The sequence below is a fragment of the Syngnathus leptorhynchus genome, chromosome 22, assembly GCF_054491065.1.
Source record: "Syngnathus leptorhynchus isolate UIUO chromosome 22, UIUO_Slep, whole genome shotgun sequence".
NCBI classification, from domain to species: domain Eukaryota; kingdom Metazoa; phylum Chordata; class Actinopteri; order Syngnathiformes; family Syngnathidae; genus Syngnathus; species Syngnathus leptorhynchus.
In genome coordinates this window covers 2418703-2441482 of record NC_141216.1, presented here as the reverse complement: position 1 = coordinate 2441482, position 22780 = coordinate 2418703, and the positions used below count along the sequence as shown (strand labels likewise).

Here is a 22780-nt window from a genome sequence, read left to right as displayed (position 1 = left end):
TTGCAGCTCACATTAAGGTCCGCCTAACCTGACGATGAATCGCGACTTTGCGTGAGGCCCGAACGATACTGCTGCGGAAAAGGCATTGGTTTGGAAATGAATCAAAAAGTCGTTCCAACAGAGTCACAAATTCGATTCTGTCTTATATTCATCAGCCAAACGACGTACTTTAGTCGCTCATTTTTCTTTTTGGGTGTCTCTCAGACAAAAAAAGGGAGTCGGATCATTCATCAGGAGGTCGGAAAGGACTCTGGGGTCGCTTTTTGGCTCGGATGAGAGGGATGTGGTTTTGTGCTGATAAGAGCGAGCGGGAACGCCTTCCTCACATTGAGGTTGACCAAAATGAAAAAAAAAATGGATGTGCTGTTGTTTGGTCGGAGCAGGGTAAGAAAAAGAACAGCAAGCATTTTGCATGTTGCCATGGTAACACTACTTTTTTTCTCTATCTAATTAAATGTTAACCTCTTGTCAGGTTTTTTTCCAGAACGCATGATGGGAAACATTGCTGATCAATAAGTCTATTGATTCAACATTTCAAATATTTGAAGATGATTCGAGGATTTATTGAGGTGTTTTCCCGAAATAGCCAATTGCTGGGAACGAGCGCCGTAATGACCGAATGACCTTTAACCTAATGCCGCTAATGCCGTAACCGTAGAAACCGAAGAAAGTTCGCTGGAGAAAACGTTTTGTTATTTTTCCTTGCATGACTCCGAGCTAGCTTAACCCGCTAATCATCGCCCGGCAGCTAAAACGAGATGTAATCTACTTTCCCGTGGTCCCTCGCTTTCCGACGCGAGCCAAAGGGATAACGAGTTTTCCGATCCAATCATTAGCGGCTCCAAAAATGTTAGCTTGCTAATTTGCCGCCAATCGCTTGCTAAATGCACTTCGGTCTTTCGAGACCAGCGAGTTGAATTGAGATGGGAAGCTAATGCAAAACATTTGAACTTACTCGTTGGACAAAATTCCAAGCGGAGTTGTGTTATTTGGTAAACATTTATACAGGCCAACCCAAATTGAGGGATTTGAACCGAAAGGCTTGCGATCAATAAAGCGTTATTTTACAAGAACTTTAACCTATAAAATAGATTCTAAAAGCTTTGAATGCATTATGCATGCCTTGGAGTCATTTAAAGGTTCTCATGCAAAATGAATGATGGTGCACCTTTTACAGCGGCCGCCGCAATCAATCACGTCAACTACTGTAGCGTCGTCGCCTTGTCCTTGAAAACTGGGAATTTGTCTGGCAAACATCGCCGGCCATCAATCCATCACTTTACCTGGACGTGTCCTTGCATCTTTTCGCGGCACGTGAAAATAATCTTATTGTCGTTTTCCTTATGTCGCGTAATGCTCACATATTTTTATCTGACACTGGGCCTTTTTTTTGTTTTGTTTTTTTAAACATGCATTTTAATAAAATCTTTTCATGAACTGATTATCAGACTCTGCACGAGCATATTAAGGCCAGAGCATAGGTTGCAATGCCGCATAATCGAATCTAAGAGTTATTGAGATTGGAACCTTTGTGTGTGCGTGTAATTTAGGGGCCTATACATATTGGCTCAAGTGATGCTCTTTAGGTGGGACTTATCGCTGGCTTTAATTAAGAAACGCCATCCGGCTCGCACTTTAACGACTGCGCTTTTACGTTCCCGCCATGGGCGCTTCTAGCCCATTTTTCAGGGGGCTCGAGCCCCCCCCTTCCAAAAGAGATTTGTTTTGTTTTAAATGTATTACAGCAACAGACACTAAGACATTGGGATATTGGCGCAAAAATGCAAACTGGCTCATTCTCATTCCTGGCTGCAACGGCAACTTTGCGTTTTTGTTCCTTTCCCTCATTCTTCATCTTCATAAAGCCTGATTGTTTACCGGCTGCAATTAAATGGCTTTTGCAGACGTGTTGTTATTTCAGCGGCAACACAAGTGATTAGGATCCTCGGCGTTCGCTCGCTCGCTCGCAAACACGCGAGGATCTTCCAGCTGCAGGCAAAGCTAATCAGCCGAGCGTTAAGAAAAGTAATTAGCATCAAGCGCAGCACCTCGCTCACAAGACGAGCCGTGGCGACGATGGACTTACGAGTAGCCCGCTTTCATTTCGGGAAAGCTGAATTTGATGGTTTGCGTTCTCGGACGGGCCGTGCCTCAGCGGCCAATCCGAACAACAAAATGAAAAGAATTAGAGCGTGATCAATAGCAATACAAAGCTGTCTGGCGTGTTTAAAAAATGTTTCACTTGGCTCGGAATCGGTAACTGATCAAATACGGGCGCTATTTACAAAGCGTGGAGTAAAAATATGTTTTTCGCTCAGACAATCCATATGCTTGGCATCTGCTGAGACACTTTTTTTTTTTTCCTCCTCTTCCAATTAGCATCCAGACTATAAATTTGCTCCGCTGCCTCATTTTTCATCTCCAAATGTAAAATCCATCCTTTTAATCATTTTGGAGGGCGTTTTGTTTCCCCCCCCCCCCCCCCTCCAAGTTTTCTAGTTTCAGTCCGATTTGTCACACTATCAATTTGCTTCTCACCCGCCGTAATTGTCCCGTCACATGTCGCCGTTAAGCGTCGGTCCGCTTAGGTGTCTTTTAGCGTGCGCTGCCTTCCTGCAGACTACGAGGAAGGCGGCCATCTATTCAAGGCCGCTCGCTTATGACAGTATGATGGATCGCGCCGCGAGCGCGGAAGCGCCGGCAAGTCTAAGTAGTACTAGTGCACTCTTCGGAAAAGCCATCGTACTCACGCGGGACGCCGTGTCTCTCGCGTATACACACGCCAGTTGAGTCATTTACTAGAGGACGTTACATCCATTACCTCCAGATCTAACTTGAACTACCCTAAAAGGTATTCACCTTAAAAGTCGATTAATTACATCATGTGGTGGTCTTGCAGTCCCCCTGCGGTGTGACTACAAGTTGACCAATTGTGACCGATAAACACACACACACACACACACACACACACACACACACACACACATTGGTGTGCCTTATTAAATGTGTGAGTAGTTCTCGGCGAGCATCATCCATCTTTGAAAGCTGATACAGAGCCACTGTCCAGAAAACCAGTCCAGCTAATAACAGGCGGTCAAGCTCCGCCTCTATCTTCACGCGGAGCTTGACCGCAAGTGCAGGAAATGGTCGCTATTTGTCATCGACTCTACGCCGACAACGTAGACGAGTCGGAATTCCAGATTGTCGTCCTTCAAGCCTTCAAATGGGCCTAAGCAAACGTCGTCGTGATTGAGTAGCGTTGTAAAAAAGCGGACATCAACGGGAAGAGAGCTCCTAAAAAGTCACCGTTGCTATCCTCTCCGTTTTACAGTCAAATCGTTTTTTTTCAAAAAGCTCCGCTGCCGTACTGAACGGCGGGTGGGCCTGTAGACAAAAATTGAAGCCAAGTCTTTGAAGTCGCTCTGTCGAATCAGACGCAATCATGTGATGTTGCTGCGAACGATCTCCAAAAGGTTTTTGTGGGTCTGATGTAGATTGCACGCTCCCAATACAAGTCAGCCAAACAAGATTCGGAAAATTAAAGACCTCATTTAGCATTATTGACGGTTAGACATATGAACTGGGTTGGCAGTGAATGAGTTAGAAGAAAATCACGATTGACAAGCAATGCATTTTTTTTGTTGATGTAAAGCGAACAGCGGCAAAAAAAAATGTTAACATGACACTCGTGCTCTTTCAAAGAGGCTTAATAACTGTATTTAAATGTACTCCATGTCAAGTGCTAGTCAAGAGCGCCGAAGAGGAAATCATGGAGCGTGATCGCATCATCGTGTCAGTTGCCCTTTCTGGCAAAGACAACAATCAAGACATTTAGTTTACATTTACCACCTGGTTTAAAAAAAAAATAAAAAAATCCATTAGTCAACAAAAAGCCGGCGAGAAGAAAACTTGGATGGAGCCTACCGACGTTGTCGTGAATATTTGAATGCATGTGCAGCAAATGCACGCTGTCGCTCGCCACTAATGTTTTTTCTGTGTAACACGCGAGCCAGTGACAAAAAAGCTTTGTACCGTACGTTGGTACCGATGTCGCCGGCGTTTCCGGCCTCCCGTGGCAGGTGAATTATTTAACTCAGCGGGTGCTCCCCTTTACAAGACACGTTTTAAAATGTAAAAAAAAAAAAAAAAAAGTCGTTTTTATGTTTCTCAGCCAATGCGCAGGTCGCCAGCCAACTATTCCTTACAAGTTGACAGGCGCTTTAGAGTGCCTCGTTGTCAGCCGTAGGATGATGAAAGCCTCGCGACAATAAAAGTTGGGGAAAAGCGGTTAGTGGGGCACACTTCTGCTGTTGTAGTAGTTCCACACTTAAATATTTAACTTGCAAGGCGAGGTGGGGGGTGGGGGGGGGGGGGGGGGGGGGCGCTCGTTTTACACTTCAAGTGCAAAGCTTAAAGACATATTATTTTCAAACACTATTGATTTTTTTTTTCTTTCCCTTTACGGCGTCGTGCAGTAGTCATCCGGAGAGGTTAAAAAAAAAATGTCTGAAGTTGAAGAGTAATACACATCCGCCCCCCCCCCCCCAAGCTTGAGTATATCCGCACCCCCCCCTCTCTTATCTTCCAAGCTTTGAAACGGCGGCACCTGTTAGAGCAGCTCGGCAGCGCCGGCTACTTGGTAATACGCCGCCGCCGCTGATTGGAAGCCCCGCTGATGCACAAACAAGCTGGGACTTCGTCATCCCGCCTGGGCTTTAATGAGTTTTTGGAGGAGGAGAGACCCCCTCACCCCCCACCCCCACCGAACATGGTTGCCAAGTTACCATTTGATGCTGATTTAGGCTTTGACATTTGATTGTCCATTTGTGGAAGCGTTTGTCCTTCCAGATGGCGCTTGCAAATGTCACCGCGTGGACGGAGCACCAGTCTGGACGATTCAATTCCAAAATGGAAGGGATTCTTTTCCCGTGATGCTGCGTAACATCTTCACAGTTGTCGTTAGAGAGAAATGAAAATAGCATTTTTTTAGCAGAAGGTCAAAACTAAATAAATGCAAATAAAAAAATAATATAATAAAAATAATAATAAATTAAAAATAATAATAATAATCATGATAATAAATTTAAAATAATAATAATAAAAATAAAGAGGTAAAAAGATGTTCAGATGAAGTATTTACTTCATATTTAATATTTTTGTCATGTTTTCTCCAGCATGCATAACGTGCAGCAGGTCAAGCTGCGGAAACGAAGCGTAACATCCGCTCAAGCGCCGCCGTCGGTGGTCCTTATGAATCGTGGCGACGAATCAAACGCGTGATGAATTTATCAACCGGGCCTGTCGGAACGCCGGCTGCCAAAAAGTGATTAAGTGAAAAAGAAAGTGAGCTCATTAAAAGAACGTGACAATGCTGTGTTCATTATCACGCTTTGAACGTGAACGCTTATGAAAACGAGACGGCGACGGCACCAATCCGAATGTGTACAGTCGCCGTCCAGTCTTCAAGAACAATTACAGATTTTATCACGCTTTCCCTCGATAAAAAGGTGATTAATTCTTAAATATCACTCGGCCGTTTATTGAGCGAGCCTGGAAAACACTTTTAAAGAATCATAAAAGTTGCAAAAGTCACCGGGCTCTCGCCTCTTCCCCGCCGACCTGTTTTTTTTCCTCTGTGCTAATTAACGCTGATTAGTGATGAGGTGACGCTCATCGTCCTCCAGACTGGGAGGTGTGGTTCGCCCCGCCATCTTGAACATGTGTTAAAAGCAGCTGGGTCGTCATATGACTCAGTCAGGCTGTTCACACAAAAATCTGCTTTTGTTCTCCTTTTTTTTTTTTTTTCTTTTTTTGCAAACATGCCAACCAAAACGTACTTTTCTCGTTTCGACGGATTTCGGTCTAAGGAAGGACTCGTTCTAACGGCAGCGGGAACAATGGATGCTGTGACTGTGTGTAATCTGAAGCGAATCTCTCAAACACACACACACACAAATTCACAAGACCGAGTTGTCAGCTGCTTTCCCCCAGAGGCCCGCAAAGATTTCCAACTTCTTTCAGCATCATTTTTCACCCAGCCGGGATATGTTTGTGTGTGCGTGTGCTATCACGACATGCCAGAGAGCCGGCGAGGAACGAGCTGGCGGAGATGATACGGGTCGGGATGATCTAGACGGTCGAGGTCGGGCCGCGTCGCTGACAAGGCTTAGCGTGTACAAAGGTGGCAAGACGGTGAAGCCGCTTCCTTGTCAGATGTTGGAAAGAACATCTAGTGAAGCATCTATAGAAAAGTCCGTTCACGCAACTTTGTGATGTTTGGGGAAACGTCAATCTTCTTTTTTTTTTTCGTGAATGGCTACCAAGCCTCAGGGCCGGTCTGTTACTTTTGGAAACGATTGATCGATGCAAAGTGTTCAAAAGATCTTCTCTGTTAATGGCACTCCGGTTTGAGTTTAATTTTTTGGATGTTTTGACTTCTGACGGGCAACCTAGTGAGTTTCACTGGCGGACATTTTGGCCAGGAATGTATATTTTTTTTTTGCGCTTTCCTGTCAGTCATCTGTTCCATCTTGTTTTTTGTTTGTAATCCCGATTTCTTTCTTTTCTGTGTCCCACAGGTGTAAGGAAGGCTACCACGGTCTCCGCTGTGACCAGTTCGTACCCAAAACGGACGCCATCTTGTCCGACCCAAGTATGTCCTCTTTTTGATTCTTCTTTAAATTTCCAACTGTGGTGTTACTAAATGCCATTCTAGTGTATTTAAATCTGACACCTCAATTACGCAGTCAGTGTTTATTCAAGCAGCATGACAAATATTGGATGGAAAAATTGAGTTAGGTTTAAAAATGTGTGCGTGCGTGTATGTGTGTGTGTGAGGAGGATCAGCTCTCCAGTTTTTGTGTAATCCCAACAGATGGGCATACAGATGGATGCCTGAGTTATTAAACCCATCAACCAAAACAGAAACTGGTTCACCTCAACCATAACATTTTTTTAAATAAATCCAAATACAGGAAAAGCAAACAATAATAATCACCGGGCCCACCCTGTCTTTCCAGCCAATTGGCATTAGATAAATGAAAATAAGTCAAATAAATAAAATGAAAGAAAAATTGGAATCATTTTTAGCTAGCACCTTCACCTCCACTTGACAGTTTGACCCCGGCGACTTGAATGACGGTCGTTGGCAATCGCTCCCCGCCGACGTTTTTTTAGCCCTTCCAGCTGTCGTCGGCGTCCCTTCACACATCGGGGTCACCTCCAGTCAAAATGTGCATCACGAGGGCTCTTTTTACTTTATTACTTTATATCGTCGATTCAGAGCAAAGCCCGCATGTTAAAACCTCCTGCGCCTTTTTTTTTTTGGTCTCCACATCCTTTGTAAAGCTCCTTGAGCTTTTTCGCATTTCGTGCAACAGTTGCGCTATGGCGACGCTTAAAAAGTGAATAAAACGGGAGTCAGAGGTACAAGGTCTCTTCCTCAAGCCCGCCGTGTTGAGAATGTGCAGTGTTTTTATGCGACTCTGCACTTAGAGCTTAATTCCTCGTGTGTTTGATACCAGCAGGCCCCGTGAGACTCCCTTAATGGGGTCGCAAGTCAGTGTCACAAAGCATTGTGTGCTTTATACCTCCCTCATGGCGCTGACTTTTCACTGCAGGAGCTCTTATTTATTTATTTTTTTTATCTTTTTTCATACTTTTTCTGTTGACAATGTACTGGCTCTAAAAGAGGGAGAGCTGGAATTTTCTTTTTATTATCCTTTTATTTTATTTATTTATTTATTTTAGCTTTTTCTATTGTCACCACGCACTGGCTCCAGAAGAGGGCTGATTTTTATTTTTTATTTTTTTATATAAATATGTGTCTGAACATTTTTGGTACTTGTGTACGATCCCTAAAATGTTGACCACTTTAATCAGGCACAAATGAACATTATTGGAGTTGTTCTAATTTGCAGTCCTGTCTGTAATTTAAAAGCCCAGAATGATTTTCAAGCTGTAAAAAATAATAATAATAATAATGCAGCCGTGCAACAGCTTTGAATGGTCCCATTCTTTTACCAGCAGCGCAGATGAAATGTGGCCAGGAAGATTTAAAAGACAGCCTATTTTATGTCTCTGTTGATACAAAGTCATCTAAATTTACCCAGATTACCCATGGATCGGAGGATTATCCTGCTTTCCAAAGCCAAATCAAGTCACAACACACACAAACACACACGCTAATAGCAGCTACAAGTGGAACAAGCACTCACGGAATTCATTGTGTCGACCTAAGCAAGCTTGTTGGTTGACTCCGCCCCTCCCTCAATCCCCGAGGCGAGGAGTCAAGTAAAAACTTCTCGGCCCCGCCGAATCAATCCTCCATCACGCCTTCCAATCCTCCTTTGTCTGGCTATCGACTCGCCGTAAGTGAGCATCCTCGGCGAGGTACAAAGACAAGTCGAGGTGACGGCGAGGGAACCGAGGAACCCCCCGCTGGGGAGTCACCTCGGGAAGACATCTCGTGGTCGGAGGCCGAGACGTAAAGTGCAAAAAAAAAAGATGCAACACACTGCGCAAAGAAACAAAACGGTACATCCAAACCTTCAATTGATCCCTTTTCAATTGTTGGGACTGGATTCATCCCGTCATTGTCTCCTTCAGTCTCCTAATCAGGCCGAAAGCATCTGACACGGCTATTCTACCGCCTCGCGGGTAAATGACTCCCCGGGGTTCTTTGCGTTGCCAGAGCGAGGGATTGGGAGACGGCGTATTATGATTGGCGAATGGCGTGAGACAAAGCTAGAGGAAACCGTTTGAGGGATTCCCAAAGCGTTGCCAAGAGCCATGGAGGAGAAAGAAAGCCTTGAATGGATAAAAGGCAAAATGCTTTGAACCTTCTGACCAAGTCGGACCTGAAATCATAACGTCCGGCCGCTGTAATTGATGGCTTTTAATCATTCACAACGCTGAACCCTGACTATGAATCAGATGGAGCGTGAAATAAAGCTTGACATTTGTTTATTAATCCTTGAGGGGTGCTGGAGATAAATCTGCAAGTGGACTTGCTGTTCATTGTGTTCCCCAAAAAAAAAAAAAAGATGGCCTCTCGAACTCGCCGCCTTTCAACCTGCCCCCGGAGACTCTTTCATTTGCGACCAAAACAAACACTTTGTGCTGGCGAGCACTTTTCGGATGCCTTTTAATGGCTTTAAATGATTGTATGTTTACCAAGCAATTGGGAAATACATGTTTATAATTGCCATAGTAACCCATTGATGACAGACTTCTGCAATCCAAATCCATCTAGGTTTTTTTTTTTTTTTGGGAGGGGGGGGTTGACTTTCAAAAGCGGCACGGCAAGCCGCCTTTTCTATTTCCGGACGGGCCCACCTCTGTCAGAAAAGCAATTACCGCTGAGGGCTTTCATTTTAATTTAAATGCGATTACATTACAGTGACATGAAAAAAGGCCACTGTCGCAACGGAGAAGAACACGAGTGCTGCTTTTTTATCAGTCCCCGCAGCGCTGGGATTCGACTTAGCTGTCCGAGGGCGTATGTCAAAGTGTGTGAGACGTGTGTGTGTGCGGGGGTGTACATGAGATAGGACGTGTCTCGAAGCTACCAGCTAGTGAGTATCGGGAAGCGACGCTGGGAGACAGAGTGGGTACAATTACCGCAAAGCCTGCAGCTAAAATCAATAGGAAGGAGAAAAAAAAGAAAAAAAAAGACAGCAGCAGTAATCGTGACATAAAGCGTTAGCATGTCATTTTGCAAACTTGTATTTTCATGACTCTAATCCTGTTTGCATTCAAAGCTTTGTGTGTCTGAAGGTGAATTTTGACTCATGTTTTTTTTTTTTTTTTTCTCTCTCTCCCCACCAATGCATCCATCTGGCCTCCGATCCAACAGCAGATGAACTCGGAATTGAGTTTATGGGTAAGGCAACGCCGTGGTGGAAAGAAAAAAAAAAAGTAGCATCCATAGTACATCAACGACCTCACCTTGGGAAGAAAAAAAAAAAAGAATGTGGGCCGGTCGCCATGGAAACACGGCAGCTAGGAATTAGGTGTATGTTGCTTCTTTGTGGTGGCGTCGGAGCAACGGGGGCTAAAAAAGACACTGGGTCGTGTTTGTGAGCTAAACAAGTGTTTGGAATACAAAATGCAATCGGATGCGCCGTGGGAATGGGTTGACATTATTGCTCGCCGCGTGGATAACAAATCTTTTGAAACAATTACTCACCTCTTTTGCCGTGATAAGAGCACGCTGCTCTTTGTCCAGAGGGAATGCAGTATTCACATTCCGACTGTTTTTCATTTTCTCGCTCACCCTCCCCCCCCTCGGTCGAGTCGACTCGTCTTTGCGCATACTAAGCAAGCGACGTCCAACACGCTCGTCTTTACACGAGGAGGACGAGAGGAACATGTTCCTCAACCAGAAGAATTGCTAGCGTGGTTCCTACGTCTCTTAGTCGTCATTGTTTTTTCCCGGCCTCTGTCATCTCGTCTCATCCGAGACTTCTTGAAAGGTGATTTAGTTGATGGCGATAGGCCTGACACTTCTTGACACTGGCGAGCCCACAACAGAGGACGCGTCTTCAAAGTAAAGTGCAACTCAACGCCTGCTGCGCTCACAAGATTGTGACCACAGGAAGCACTCAACCCCGCTGAGCGTGTGCCCCCAAACAACCGTTGCGACGGCTTGATAAAAACGTGAGCAGACAAGCACAGATGAGGAAAGCCCTCCCGGGACCGCTCTCTGTTGACAGCCTCAAAAACCGCAGACGTGCCAACCGAGGTCACGTCCGGGCTGCGGCGTTGTCCCTGGTAACTTTTTACCGCAGCCGGCCCAGCGAGATTTCGATTTGAGGTGGGATTCTTCAAACTTAAAGGAGTTAAAAGACAGCAGCCACTCCTGCCAAGTCTATACTTGTCACTTTAGAGAGCCTCGTCGTCCGCCACAAGTGCATGCGTGTCAGAGCTGTAAAAGGAGAGTTAAAAAAAAAAACTCACACAGTCTCTTCTGTCTCAAACTGCTACTTGTCCCAAACGCTCGTGACCATAAGCCTCGGCTGCTGACGTGCAGCATTCTTGACAAAAGGCTCCGGCGGCATTTGCAAATTCCCCGTCGCCTCGCTCGCTGATGTGACACATAGACAGGAGGTCAGTCCGTCAATCCGCCCGCAGAACTGGTCTTAATGCGCCAATTATCTCACATCAGTTAGCACATCTCGTACAATGACATTTCCTGAAAGCTCCATCGGTAGCTTCGTGCTAATGCCGAGCTCGCGTCTTTGTACGACTCTCCTACGGTTTACGAATGATGAATTCTTCTCTTCAAATTTGTTGGTAGCCTGTGTGTCAATTGGTGATATTTAATGGCCTGTATGTTCTTTCCCACACAGAGAGCGGTGACACTTACCAGAGGCAAGTGTTGTCCATCTTCAGCATCGCCTCGGGGATGTGTCTCCTCGGAGTGGCGTGCATGGCTCTCTACCGGCACAACAAGTAAGCCGGCGATACTTTTCATGACTTTGGAAATAATGGAGGATGCAAAAGGCTCTTGGAGAAAAATCACTTTAAATGTATCTTTATTTATTTCTTTTTACATATCAAATATATCAAAATATTTATTTATATTTATAGATAAATATATTAAATATGTAAAATGTTTATTTCTTTATTTATGTATTCATATTTAGTATATCGCAGCAAAATATTTTACGTAACGGTTAATGAGGGCGGTATAATGGTGGGAAATTTCAAATCTTTTCACTGGAGGGAATTGATTGGAAATGAAAAGATTTTGTGAATGGCTGCTGAATCAGCCTGCCAACCTCAATTACTCACATGCAGAGAAGCAGAAAGGAAAAGAAATGCAGACAAAGAGAATTAAGAGCGGTCTGTAAGGGGGAAGGACTTAATGCCGCTTATAAATTGTCTTAATTGAATGTGTCTTGATAAATAAGAATCGGGTTTGCTTTGCTGTACTGCGGCGCTCTGGCTCGGCGTGGCCCAGCACGCGGCCCGAATCAATTTGCTCGGATTTAATCTTTGATTCGGTTGAAAATCTAATCCATACATATCGTGATGATTATTTTTATTGAAAAGTTTTCAAACTTTGTGTGAAACAATACTATCCTGTTTTCATGCCTTTTAGTCAGGAAGTAATTAGTATGCAGCGCTGCAGCCCCCGTGTTTTTTGAGATGAACTATTAATGGCAAATTAACATTTCATTCCAAAGTTTTAGGAATCTGTTAATATTTAATTTGATCAAAGTTGAATCCAAAAGGAAGGGAAGTGCAATTCAGACATTTTCTTCATAGCATTAAAATAAAAATAAAATACTATTTGTTACTTTGGTTGAGCTTTATTTCAATGAGAATGGCCAAGGCACAGTGACATCCTATTCTATTCTATTTTAATATCCGCATGGCTTTTTGCTTCCATTTTTTTTTTTTTTACTTGCAGGAGACACCGACAAAAACTCCAGGCTCATTTCTCCGAGAGTCGCACCTTGCGGGACTGCGGTATCAACGCCTCGGGTCTGATGTCTAAATCTTCCGCCAGAACGCAGTACACGCTCCAGAAGGCAAGTTCAAGACTCTTTCGAGCTCTATGGTATCAATGTAGAAGGAAATATTGCTTGTTTAAAACTATCATTATTGCAGAGATGGCATTTAGCTGGTGCCTCCATTTGAATAATGTATCCCTTGCTTGTAAATGCTAAAAAACCATGACGCACACTAAGACAAGAACATTTGTGCAAGAAGTGACTTGGATGAATGTAGATGAAGATACGGGATTTAATTATTAATGCCAGGAAGAACACGACACCGGGACATTTCAAGCCGATCCTCGTGACCTTCCTTTTTTTTTTTTTAATTTACCCCTCATATTATCCATATAACCTCAAAACATAATAAATAAATACATTCCAAATAAATAAATAAAATCTCTAGTCTACTGACCGCCGGTCCTGCATGAGCTAGCTTATTTCTCTGGTGTAATTGCAATGTGCAAAATACATTTGTGTGTCTTGTTGTTTGCGCGAGGAATAGCCGCTTCTTCTATTTAATCAGCACTCTAGCTCATATTTGAAATGGCTGAAAAGGCTGCAGGAAGGTTCGGCAGGCCCAAACATTCATCTGCTTTTAATAAGCAATAAAGTCGTTGGAGAGCCTGTAGTATTTTCGACTTCGATGCAGGTTTGTTGCAACTCTTTTGCGTAAGTACCTCGCAGAGTGGAGCTCTTACCGAGGCTCTTCAATAATGCACAAATGTCTACCTCTGAAACAAACACCCCCGAAAGCGAGCTCCACCCACACAAACTTACTTTACAGACTCTTAAAAGCCTTTTTTTTTTTTTAGACTGTCATCTAAAATGACAGTTGACAGCTGAGAAGTGTTAAAATGTTCAACGTACATCTCGACAGGGTACAATTTCTCTTTCTCAAAACAATTTCGGAAACCACTGTCCGCAAAGTTTGACACCAAAACCAATCCCGGCACTTTAAAGCACATTTCTTTAAGACCTCGTAGGATGCCAAGGAGAACGATATGACACAAACATAAAAACAGAGTGTGTGAAGGAAGCTTAAGTTAGTTCAATGGCCTTAAGCACCCGGGAGAAGGAATGATCTGCAGAGTCCGAGGTAAGATTAGCCAGCCACCGCACCGTGGCTTGCAGCCATCTTGGAAACGCCTGCTGTTGCTGTTATTTTTATTTTTTTTTAACACGAGATCAAAACATTGTTTCTCTGCAGCCCATATTGTCCCTCTACATGTGCCGGAATAGTCCGTTGAATTGCACAGCCGAGGGGGGTCATATATGAAATGATTTGTTCAAAGGATGGCAAATGAAAGTGGAAGGGGAAATTTTACACACTAAGCAGCCTTTGTTGCCACTGAGAATGGAAGGAGGGAGATGAGCGCCAATTCATATCTGTTGGAATGAGATTGCCGAGCTGATGTCAAAATTAGGTACCACCGACAGGTGTCAAATGAGGTCACCGAGGAAATTAAACTTCCATCAGCAGAATGTTAATGTGATGCTGACTAATGGACTGGAAAAAAAAAAAACAGAGGTCGGGAGGCTTTTCTATGGCGAGTACCACATGGTGTTCTGCAGGGCTGGGTTCTGGAACCTCTAAAATATGTCACTTATAGTTCCAAATCAGGGTCCTGGGTTGGGTCTATTGGCCCCGGTCTTCAAGATAAATGTCTCATTAAAAAGGTGTTCCACAGGGCTCCGTTCTGGAACCTCTCATACTTTTTTCGAAGGCTATAGCGAGGCTACCGAACGTAATTGGCGTTTTGTTTTGTAAGTGACAGCGACAGGCTTGTATCTCCATAATTAATGACATGGCAGCATCGTGCAGCTTGACAGGTCATGCCGCCAAGGGTTTATGCAAATCTGCATGCAGGTGCGCGATTACGCAATAACGCCGAGATACCAGGCGGTGCCAAAAAATGTGTAGCTGTGCGCAGTTCTTAATTATCCTACTGCTGTTTATTTAAGGATCCAAACAGGGCCCATAAAGAAGGCTAGGATTAATGCAAGGCTGAATACAGAGGTTTTCTATAGCTTTTTATTGGGCTCCTGTGTCCTCCTGTTGTCTTGTATTGTCAAGGCTTTTAAAAGAGTCGTAAAACACGGCCAACAAACAAACAGGCAAGTTAGCAAAGTGGTTACACTTTGCAACGTCTTGCTTTTCGCTCGTCGCTCTGATCCCGAACGGAGCCTCGCGATTTGACTCTTTGACTCGTGATGTAGCGGTCGGGTCGGGTCGGGCTCTCTTCCCTCTCCGTGTCTGTTTCCCGATGCGATTGACTGGTGACCAATCCGGCGTGGAGACTGCCATTCTCCAGCATTCAGCTGGGATCAGCTCCAGTTCACCCGTGACCCCTAAACAGGATAAGCGGGAGAAAATGCACGGATGGGTGCTCCCCTTGTCGTCCCCCTGACAAGTTAGCGGGATTTGGAGACACCTCGTACAATTTGGAAAGGTTTTTCTTTTTTTTCCCCATTGCAGGTCCAAAATGTTTCTTTCTTTTTTAAATGTACAATATGGAAAGTATTCACCAAAAAGGTCAAAATGTATTTATTTGATTTCATTTATTTATTTCAATGTAGAATATGAAAAGTATCCATCAAAACATTGACATCAAGGGTCATGCTCATAACGCTATAGACATCCAGGAACAATAAAAGGTCAAAGCGGGAATTCCCTCCCGTTAGCGGAATAAGAAAATAATCTCCTGACTTTCACCGGGGTGTTCCTGCGAGTGTTTCCCCGGGATTGTTGACAGATAATGTTGCTCATTGTGATCAAACCAACGGAGAGCGGGAAGGGGGGGAGCCATTAACGTAATCTTATGTGGGATTAATTGTTGTCTGCGAGGGCCATCGTGCCGCTCCGTGCACAAAGCGTCCGTCCCCTTTCTAATCTGAGTTTTTAAATGTAAAGCGTAATTAAAGACAGCACCCGAGCGCAGGGGAATACGAGCGAGAGCGCTGACGGGGGACGTAAACCTTATGGAGTGCGCTGATACTGGGCTCTCGTCCCACATTATGTATTTACCCCCGCCCGAGCTCTTCCACTGCGCCGTTTTACATCACTTGCAGCATGTTTTTATGTGGACCGCTGCTAAAAATGGAGCTGTGTGAATATAATCGGCATTGAGAGATAATTGGATTTATAGTGCTCCGGGGCTCCCTCTACAGTTCATAAGTATAATTGAATTCCTAGCCACAAAATCGACTTTGGTGAATTTTTAACTCGTATAGACGTCAAAGATATGAACTGAATGAGGTAAATGACGAATTGATTCTTGTCGTTTTTATCCTGTATTCTTCTGGAAAATGAAAATAGGGTAGCTGACTTCAAATGAGCTTGACAAGAAAGGTGTCCGGGCCGGTCACGAATCTTCTAAATTGCCGAGCATGACAAGGACACGACAGTATTGTCATCGCGGCGAGGCGGTAGTTGGTCACGATGATTTAGCAGCTGTTCCTCTGAAGGTCATTTCAGATGTTAACCCCAGCCGGCATGTCACAATCCACACGCTCACGTCATGTGTCTCTCTTTGCAGACCTGCGGCACCCACGACGGCGCTGCCGACCCGGGAGCGTCGCCGCGAGTTCTCGGCAGGGCGCGGTGCAAAGGAAAACGCTTCAGGTGAAAACCAGCAGCGCATCGCTCACGCGAGGAAAGCAATCAAGCCGCAATATGTTGCTGACCTTTCGACACAAAAGCCATGATGTGTGCAATTGTGACGGATGCCGCACTGTGTGCTGGGTAATTTTCACATGTGAAATGGATCCCTCTTTGTCGAGTGGATGCGGCTTTCAAGGTTTTTTTTTTTTTTTTTTTCATTTTACAGCTTTGCCAGTACTTGCCCTGCTTCATCGGAGAAAATATTGAGCAAAATGTCTCATCTTGGCTGTGAGTGATCTCGGAGGTGCTTGTGCTTTGTAAACATAGCTAGCGGGACAAGGGGGAGTGCGATGCGGCTGGCGCGTGCAACAATAACCTCCTCGTCTGGGAAGTCAACGTAAAAGTGTTTGTGTTTTATTATTTTACTTCTTTTTTTTTTTTCTTCCCCCCTCCACCAAAATGTCTGCCAACTCACTCTGGCGCGTAATGACATTCATGTCAGGCAAGCGACGCAACCCGCTCGTCGTCCTGCAGGCGAGCGGGCGGGCGCCGCTCTCTCTCTCGCTCGCTCGCTCGTACTCACTGCTGGCAAATCACCAGAAATGAGTGACGGTAAATGTCTGCTTCCCACTTGATGTATGGCTCTTGTCCTAATTATGGGCAGCGCCGCAAAGACGGCCGTAAATCTGCCACGTAATGGGATGCAAATAAGACAAGACGGTGCATAAAGCGCCGCGCGTTTATTTAAAGTCGGCGTGATGAGTGCAGCTTTGGGCGTGATAAAGCAAGGACACGCAGGATTGCAGGCCCACGACTGACAGGCAACAAATTCCTGAGGGGGGGCACCGCCGCACCACGCAGGTGTTTCAACCGGGGCGGCGGACAGTCAATCATTTGTTTTCCGCTTGTCGGAGTCGGACGAGGCGGAGTCGAATTAGACTCTGATGGATGATTTGGAGATGTTTTCGGCTATTGACCCGAGAAAACACGGCACACTGTGAGCCATCCCTGATAAAAAGGCTCATAAAAAGTTGTCAGGATGACCCAAAGCGTACCAGTGAACAGCAAGAGAGCATCCCAGCCGCTTACTTTTTGCTCACGCTTTAGAGCGCCTCGTTGTCGGCCACGAGTGCAAGAGAGAAAGCGATATCAAAATATATATGTCAAATAAAATGATATCAGAATAATATATACAATAATATATATTTAAAAAATAAAAGTGTGTATGAATGGGGGATTTGTGCCGGCACGATCGCTTGAAAGCATGGAGAGAAAGCAATATCCAAATGTTTTTCAAACCTGACATGACATCTAGCTTTGTGGTCGCTTTCAAAAGTGTTGTTCCCTCCACGCTATATCCATCCATAATTGTAATATAGCAGCAGCGCTGTTGCAATGTTATTCCAAATAAAGCTTTCCAACCAATTGACGCCTCCCCGATCCGCCGTAGACAAAATGCCCACAGGCTCTATTTGCGGATACTCGCATTCATTTTCCAGCAGAATTGCTCCTGTGTATGAAATTGAAAGAAAAAAAAAAAAGGCCGCGTAGTTACCGAGGTAATAAACAAAAGAAAGGAACAAAACAAGTCTTCTTTTACGGGAGCAGATGTACAAGAGCAACATTTGGGCTCATCTCTTTTGTTCCTCGGACTCGTAACGTGTATCCCGGCAGATCAATGAGCGCCCCGATCAATCGTTTCATAAGAGTGATGCGCGGCGAATAAAAGCACTTCGCCGGCTCCCGAGCGGCTCGGCTCGCAAAGTTTGACGCACGTAACGCTTTTGCCAATCGATGTGTAATGATGGCGCCGCTCGTCAGTTGATGCCGGGCCGGGCCGGCCTGCCGCTTTGAACATTTGAATGTCATAATTGAATTATGAAGGACTCGTGAGGGCTTAATCGATGGAGTGAAAGTTGAAATATATTTATTGGCAACTTCGCGCTTGGCTCGGGTTCAGTTCGATAAAATACGTAAAAGGTAGGATTAATTGGACTTGCGAGCGGGTCACATCAGGATGCTTGTTTTGGAATCTGGCCTTTGCTTTTTTTTTTTATGATCTCGACTTCCTGAGGTGTCTGCAACAATAACAAGAGTGATAAAACACAATCCACGATCAAAAATGGCTGAACAGCTGCAGCTGAGGTCGATTTTTATTTTATTCTATTTTTATTAGGCTTCAAAACTGCGGGAAATGCGAGCTCCAAACTTTTGCGCATCGACTTCAATATCCTCGCCGCCAAATATCAAGCTGAGCGAACGACGGCGAGAAGAACGTGTTAACACGCTGCTACCGCCGTTCAACAAAAACAAAGCAGCTCTTGATGAATCGAGATGTGTGGTCCCAGGGGCCATCTTGTTTTAGGTAAATCTGCCATCTGTTTCATGCAAAATAAAAAAACAATCCGGAGGAAAAAGATGTCATTGTCAAACAACTCGGTGGCAATGTCGATATTTTTGGAATGCACAATTTAAATCTGTGTTGGATTGACATCTCATTAGCTACACCTTCCCTCTTGGAATGGTTGTTTTACTTCAGACGCTGTGATTTCTTCAATTATAGCTTTTAAGATTGACCACCCATGACAGATTTTTTTTTTTTTTTTTAATGTGTGGTGAAAGTCTATCTACTCCCTTCAGTTGACAGAAATGCTTCACACTTATTGTGATTTTTTTTTGTTCTTCTTCTGACCTTCTTCTTTGACTTTTCCCGCGGTGCCATCGGCGGCATGCCCGCCGTGTTGATTTATGGCCGCCCGCAAACCTGCAAAGCCACGGACGGCACTTTTATGAGCCTCCCTCAGCTTTCCTCTTTTCTTTCTCCTCGCTCCTCGGGCACCACTGCATGAAAATGCAAAAAAAAAAGTGAAAGTGATGAATGACATCTGTTTCCCATAATTATCATATCCCTGCCACGTTTTTAACGAACATTGTAAATTCCTCCCGCCTCCGTTTGGGCGTTTAGCCGAAAGGTCAGTCCAAACAAGGATGAGATAAAGATTTTACAAGGGATTATTGAATCGGTACGGCCGCGCGGCTTATTACGTTAAATCCCCGAAATTCATCCACCCACGTCGATGTTTCCTCTTCTGTGCTTCCAGGAGCAGTTCCCTCTCGCTCAGCCCGGCGCTACGACGCAAGGAGACAAATCATTTCAGGACGCCGCCCATTTCAAGAGGAAAGCTGAAGCTACGGTCCAATCTGGCCGACGCGTCTTCTCACATCTACAAGCACCTGCGGGAGGAGCATCCCGGCCACGCTGAGTCCTTCAGGAGGTACGCTTGACCTTCTTGAGGAGTATTTCCCAAAACCTCACCTAAACCACCACGTACAGTAAAAAATAAAAACTCAGAAGATGGCAGTGAGGAAAAACTTGACACCCTTGACTCAAGCTGCCCAAGCGAGCTGCTCGTCAGGCCGTCACTCCGAAAGCGAGTTCGTTTGCTGTCAGACTGTGCAACTTGATCATTAAAGCGAGCGGCGGCGTCCCCGGCGACGCTCCTATTAGCGAGGCGCTCTGATTGAACATCATGGCAACTTCCCTGCTGCCAAACTCTTTATATGACCTATTTTTTTTTTTCCCCCCTCCAACAAAGCTCGTCAAAACCGAGCAGTTCTCCATCCCAGCATCGGCGTATCCCCAATTGAGGTCAAGGCTTTTGTCTCCATTTTGAAAGAGAATGAGTGTGAAATGTGCTCTCATCAGTCACTCAACAGACACTCGCCGTCATGTTCTGCTGTACTTCTGATGCCATTTCAACAAATACTCCAGAGATTCAGCCTTACTTTTTTCCACCGCTTCAAATTTCATGGAGCAGATCTTACACCCCCCCTCCCTCCCCTCTAAAAAAATAAAGTACTTCATTAATTTAAGGCCGATGAGTAGATATGTCCACTCACGGAAAAGCAAATGAGCCGCCAGCGATTGAAGCTAACTAGTAAGTTGAACACATTTCAATCCAATTAGCCATCGATGCAGTTCCAGATGTCCCTCTAGCCGGTTCAAGTGACCTATTTCTGGACTGAGCAGCAATACAACACCAAGCTTCAGAGCAGACACCCCCCACCCCTCCCCAACTCCTCACCCCACTCCTCCCTTCTTCGCAGTTGCCATGGATACGCCGTCTCATCTCTGGATAGGAGTAGTGGGAGGTAAAGTGAGGGGAGATTGTGACGATAGTGCAGCAAAAGAGGAGGATAAAAAAGAGATTGGGGGGGGGGGTGTAAAAACAGGGTTGAGCAGAAAGTCGGGAAGTGCCCCTCCACATTTTCCCATTTGGAGACAACAAATCCCCCGCTGAGTCTTGTCACTTTTATTATCCAGCATCAAAACATATTTACCCGCCACAGATAAGGACAACTGAAGGCAACTTTTGCAACGGGGTTTATTTTTAGATATGTTTGGATTTTTGCCGGATTTACCTCCAGCTTGCAATTCCCCCTTCTAATACCGAGGGGAGCCGAGACGTAATTCAATTAGATCGACTCGGTTATGCTACAAACGAGAATGAAGATGGGGGCGGGGCAGAATTTTGACGTACTTTCCACGTGAAATATGTGTAAAGGTCGCCATGGCAATGACTTTTTCCTCTATTTCCCGTTTCATTCTCTCCCGCCTCAAGGTGTGATGCCAGCAGGGGAAAGGTCGGCGCCCTGCTCGGCGGGACATCTCACTTTGCCGGGAGAAGGGGATGGACCGAGGTGCCTTGCACTCGTCTGGATAAAGGAAGCTGCTTCCCTCCGTCCTCGCCGCGCGCCCGTTCCGTTCCCATCATCCCCTCGCTGCAGGCGAGCGACCTTGAGGGAAAGCGTTTGGATACGCAGAACCCAGGGGGGTGTCTGGTCCCCGCCGCCGGCCCTTCCTCTCCGAACGCCGCGCCCATTAGTGTTCGCCCTCAGACGCCCTCCGTTGTAACGACCGCACGACTTGATCCCCAAAACCTTTCTAGTCCTTCCAAAAAGACTTTGGCGACTCGCGTGGACCACGGTGGTGCCGTCGAAGTCGAGACTGGACAAAGTAGCCGCTCTTCTGTCAGAGAGCAAACAGGCACTGGAATCCGTGGTTTCAAGATGGCGGGCCAAGGTTACACCGCCATGGAGAACTCAAACGGTCCCTCGGCCATCTGCAGAGGAATGGGAAATTTGAGTTGATTGGATTAACTTTGCAAAGTTTCAGAAGAAGTCGGAGCCGATACCTTCGGGACCATCTGTGCGGCCGATATCGGAGGCCCTTCGATGAACTGCAAAGGACGAAGGACCCCCAAAAAAAAAAAGAATATTGACCCAAACAAGCACACATTGTGTATAAACTCATAACAGGACAACAAACTGCGAGTGGGAGCTCATGTGGAAAAGAAAAGAAAACTATTTAAAGGGAGCTTCTACCTAGAAACCAAAATAGTGTGTCTCTATGTTGTTTCTCTATTGTAAAGAAATGAAATGAAACAGTATATGTCATCTAATATATGTCACAGACGTATATATATTTGACATACAATTGTGACAAAATAAAGACCAAGATAATAGTGTTCATTAAGACCTGGGTCATCTCGAGTCCTCTTTGACGATGTCCTCGGACGGAGCAGAACCAAACCTCATCATTCTGAACCCGCAAACACAAAATGAATTCAAATTTCAGAGATGTTGAAGATGCCAAAAGAAGAAACAATTGACTCCAATTCTTGTCACATGAAACAGAGGGTTCAACAAACCGGGTCGCTGTCGACTTCCCTCCATATCAGTGTCCGGCGCTCGACGTGATCGGAATGCTAATGTAGTTGGAGACGGCGTGGTTCCCCTCCCTCGCCAGATGGTCTGAAGACTTGCCGCAAGACTCGCCGCAAGACTCGTTATGTGTGCAAAGGCCCCTCCTTTCCGACCCGGTCTTAGTGACAAATGAAGTGCCAAAAGCATGAGTGACAGTGACAAGGCTCTCCCGCAAGACGCGTTGACCCCGTGACTGCTATGATTGCCAAGCATTGCCGGGTCAAGACCCCCCCGCCCCCTCCGGGGGACGCCAAGCGAGACGGATTCCATCACGACCTCACGCGGGCTCTTTTCGTCTCGGCTATAATCTGACATTCCCTATGCGCGAGCTGTCACACTTTGATAGTCGTCAGAGTTCAAAAACAGGGCGAGCGTGTTCAGATGGAGCAAAATTTGGGCCTTGTCTGATCCCGCTGATTTAAGTATGTTTACTGGTTTGGGAAAAGTGCCACAGATGTTTGGTTTGTCCCAGGAGTTATGCAAAGTCAACAATTTTCACGGGATGTCACTCGAGGCAACTAAAAGCTTAACGGTAAATAATGTAGCTCTTTTGCTTACGGCTTTTAGCTTGTGGCTTTCCTGTCTCGCTAAGCAGAAATGCAGTTAATTAGGTGAGTCAGTTATAATTGAATTGCACTAGAGAAGAAGGTGGAATACATAAATCAACAATAGCCCCCTGCGGAGTACCTCAGGGATCCCTTGTTGGTCCCATTCTGTTTTCCTTTTCAACGGTTGATGTTTAACTGACGGAAACAACAATCCGGAAAGTAACGATGCATAAGGAAAATAAATTTGGAATATTTTATTCATAGTCAATACCTTCAGCGACCTATTTTATCGGAGTTGTTTCATTTAAATTTTAGAGCTGGTGATATGTACATAAATTTTAATATCGACATGTATTCTT

The 22780-nt window shown here is 45.1% G+C and overlaps 1 protein-coding gene across 1 annotated transcript in view; it reads left to right on the top strand.

The window, feature by feature from the left end:
• nrg3b (neuregulin 3b) overlaps positions 1 to 21573 on the top strand; it is a 72703-nt gene extending 51130 nt beyond the window's left edge. The window contains exons 3-9 of the mRNA XM_085904223.1: positions 6579 to 6652; positions 9857 to 9883; positions 11352 to 11454; positions 12419 to 12539; positions 16043 to 16128; positions 19209 to 19382; positions 20730 to 21573. Of these exons, the coding sequence (XP_085760349.1) occupies positions 6579 to 6652; positions 9857 to 9883; positions 11352 to 11454; positions 12419 to 12539; positions 16043 to 16128; positions 19209 to 19382; positions 20730 to 21258 (1114 nt within the window). The 3' untranslated portion in view covers positions 21259 to 21573. The remainder of the gene's footprint in view (positions 1 to 6578; positions 6653 to 9856; positions 9884 to 11351; positions 11455 to 12418; positions 12540 to 16042; positions 16129 to 19208; positions 19383 to 20729) is intronic.
• Positions 21574 to 22780: the final 1207 nt, after the last annotated feature.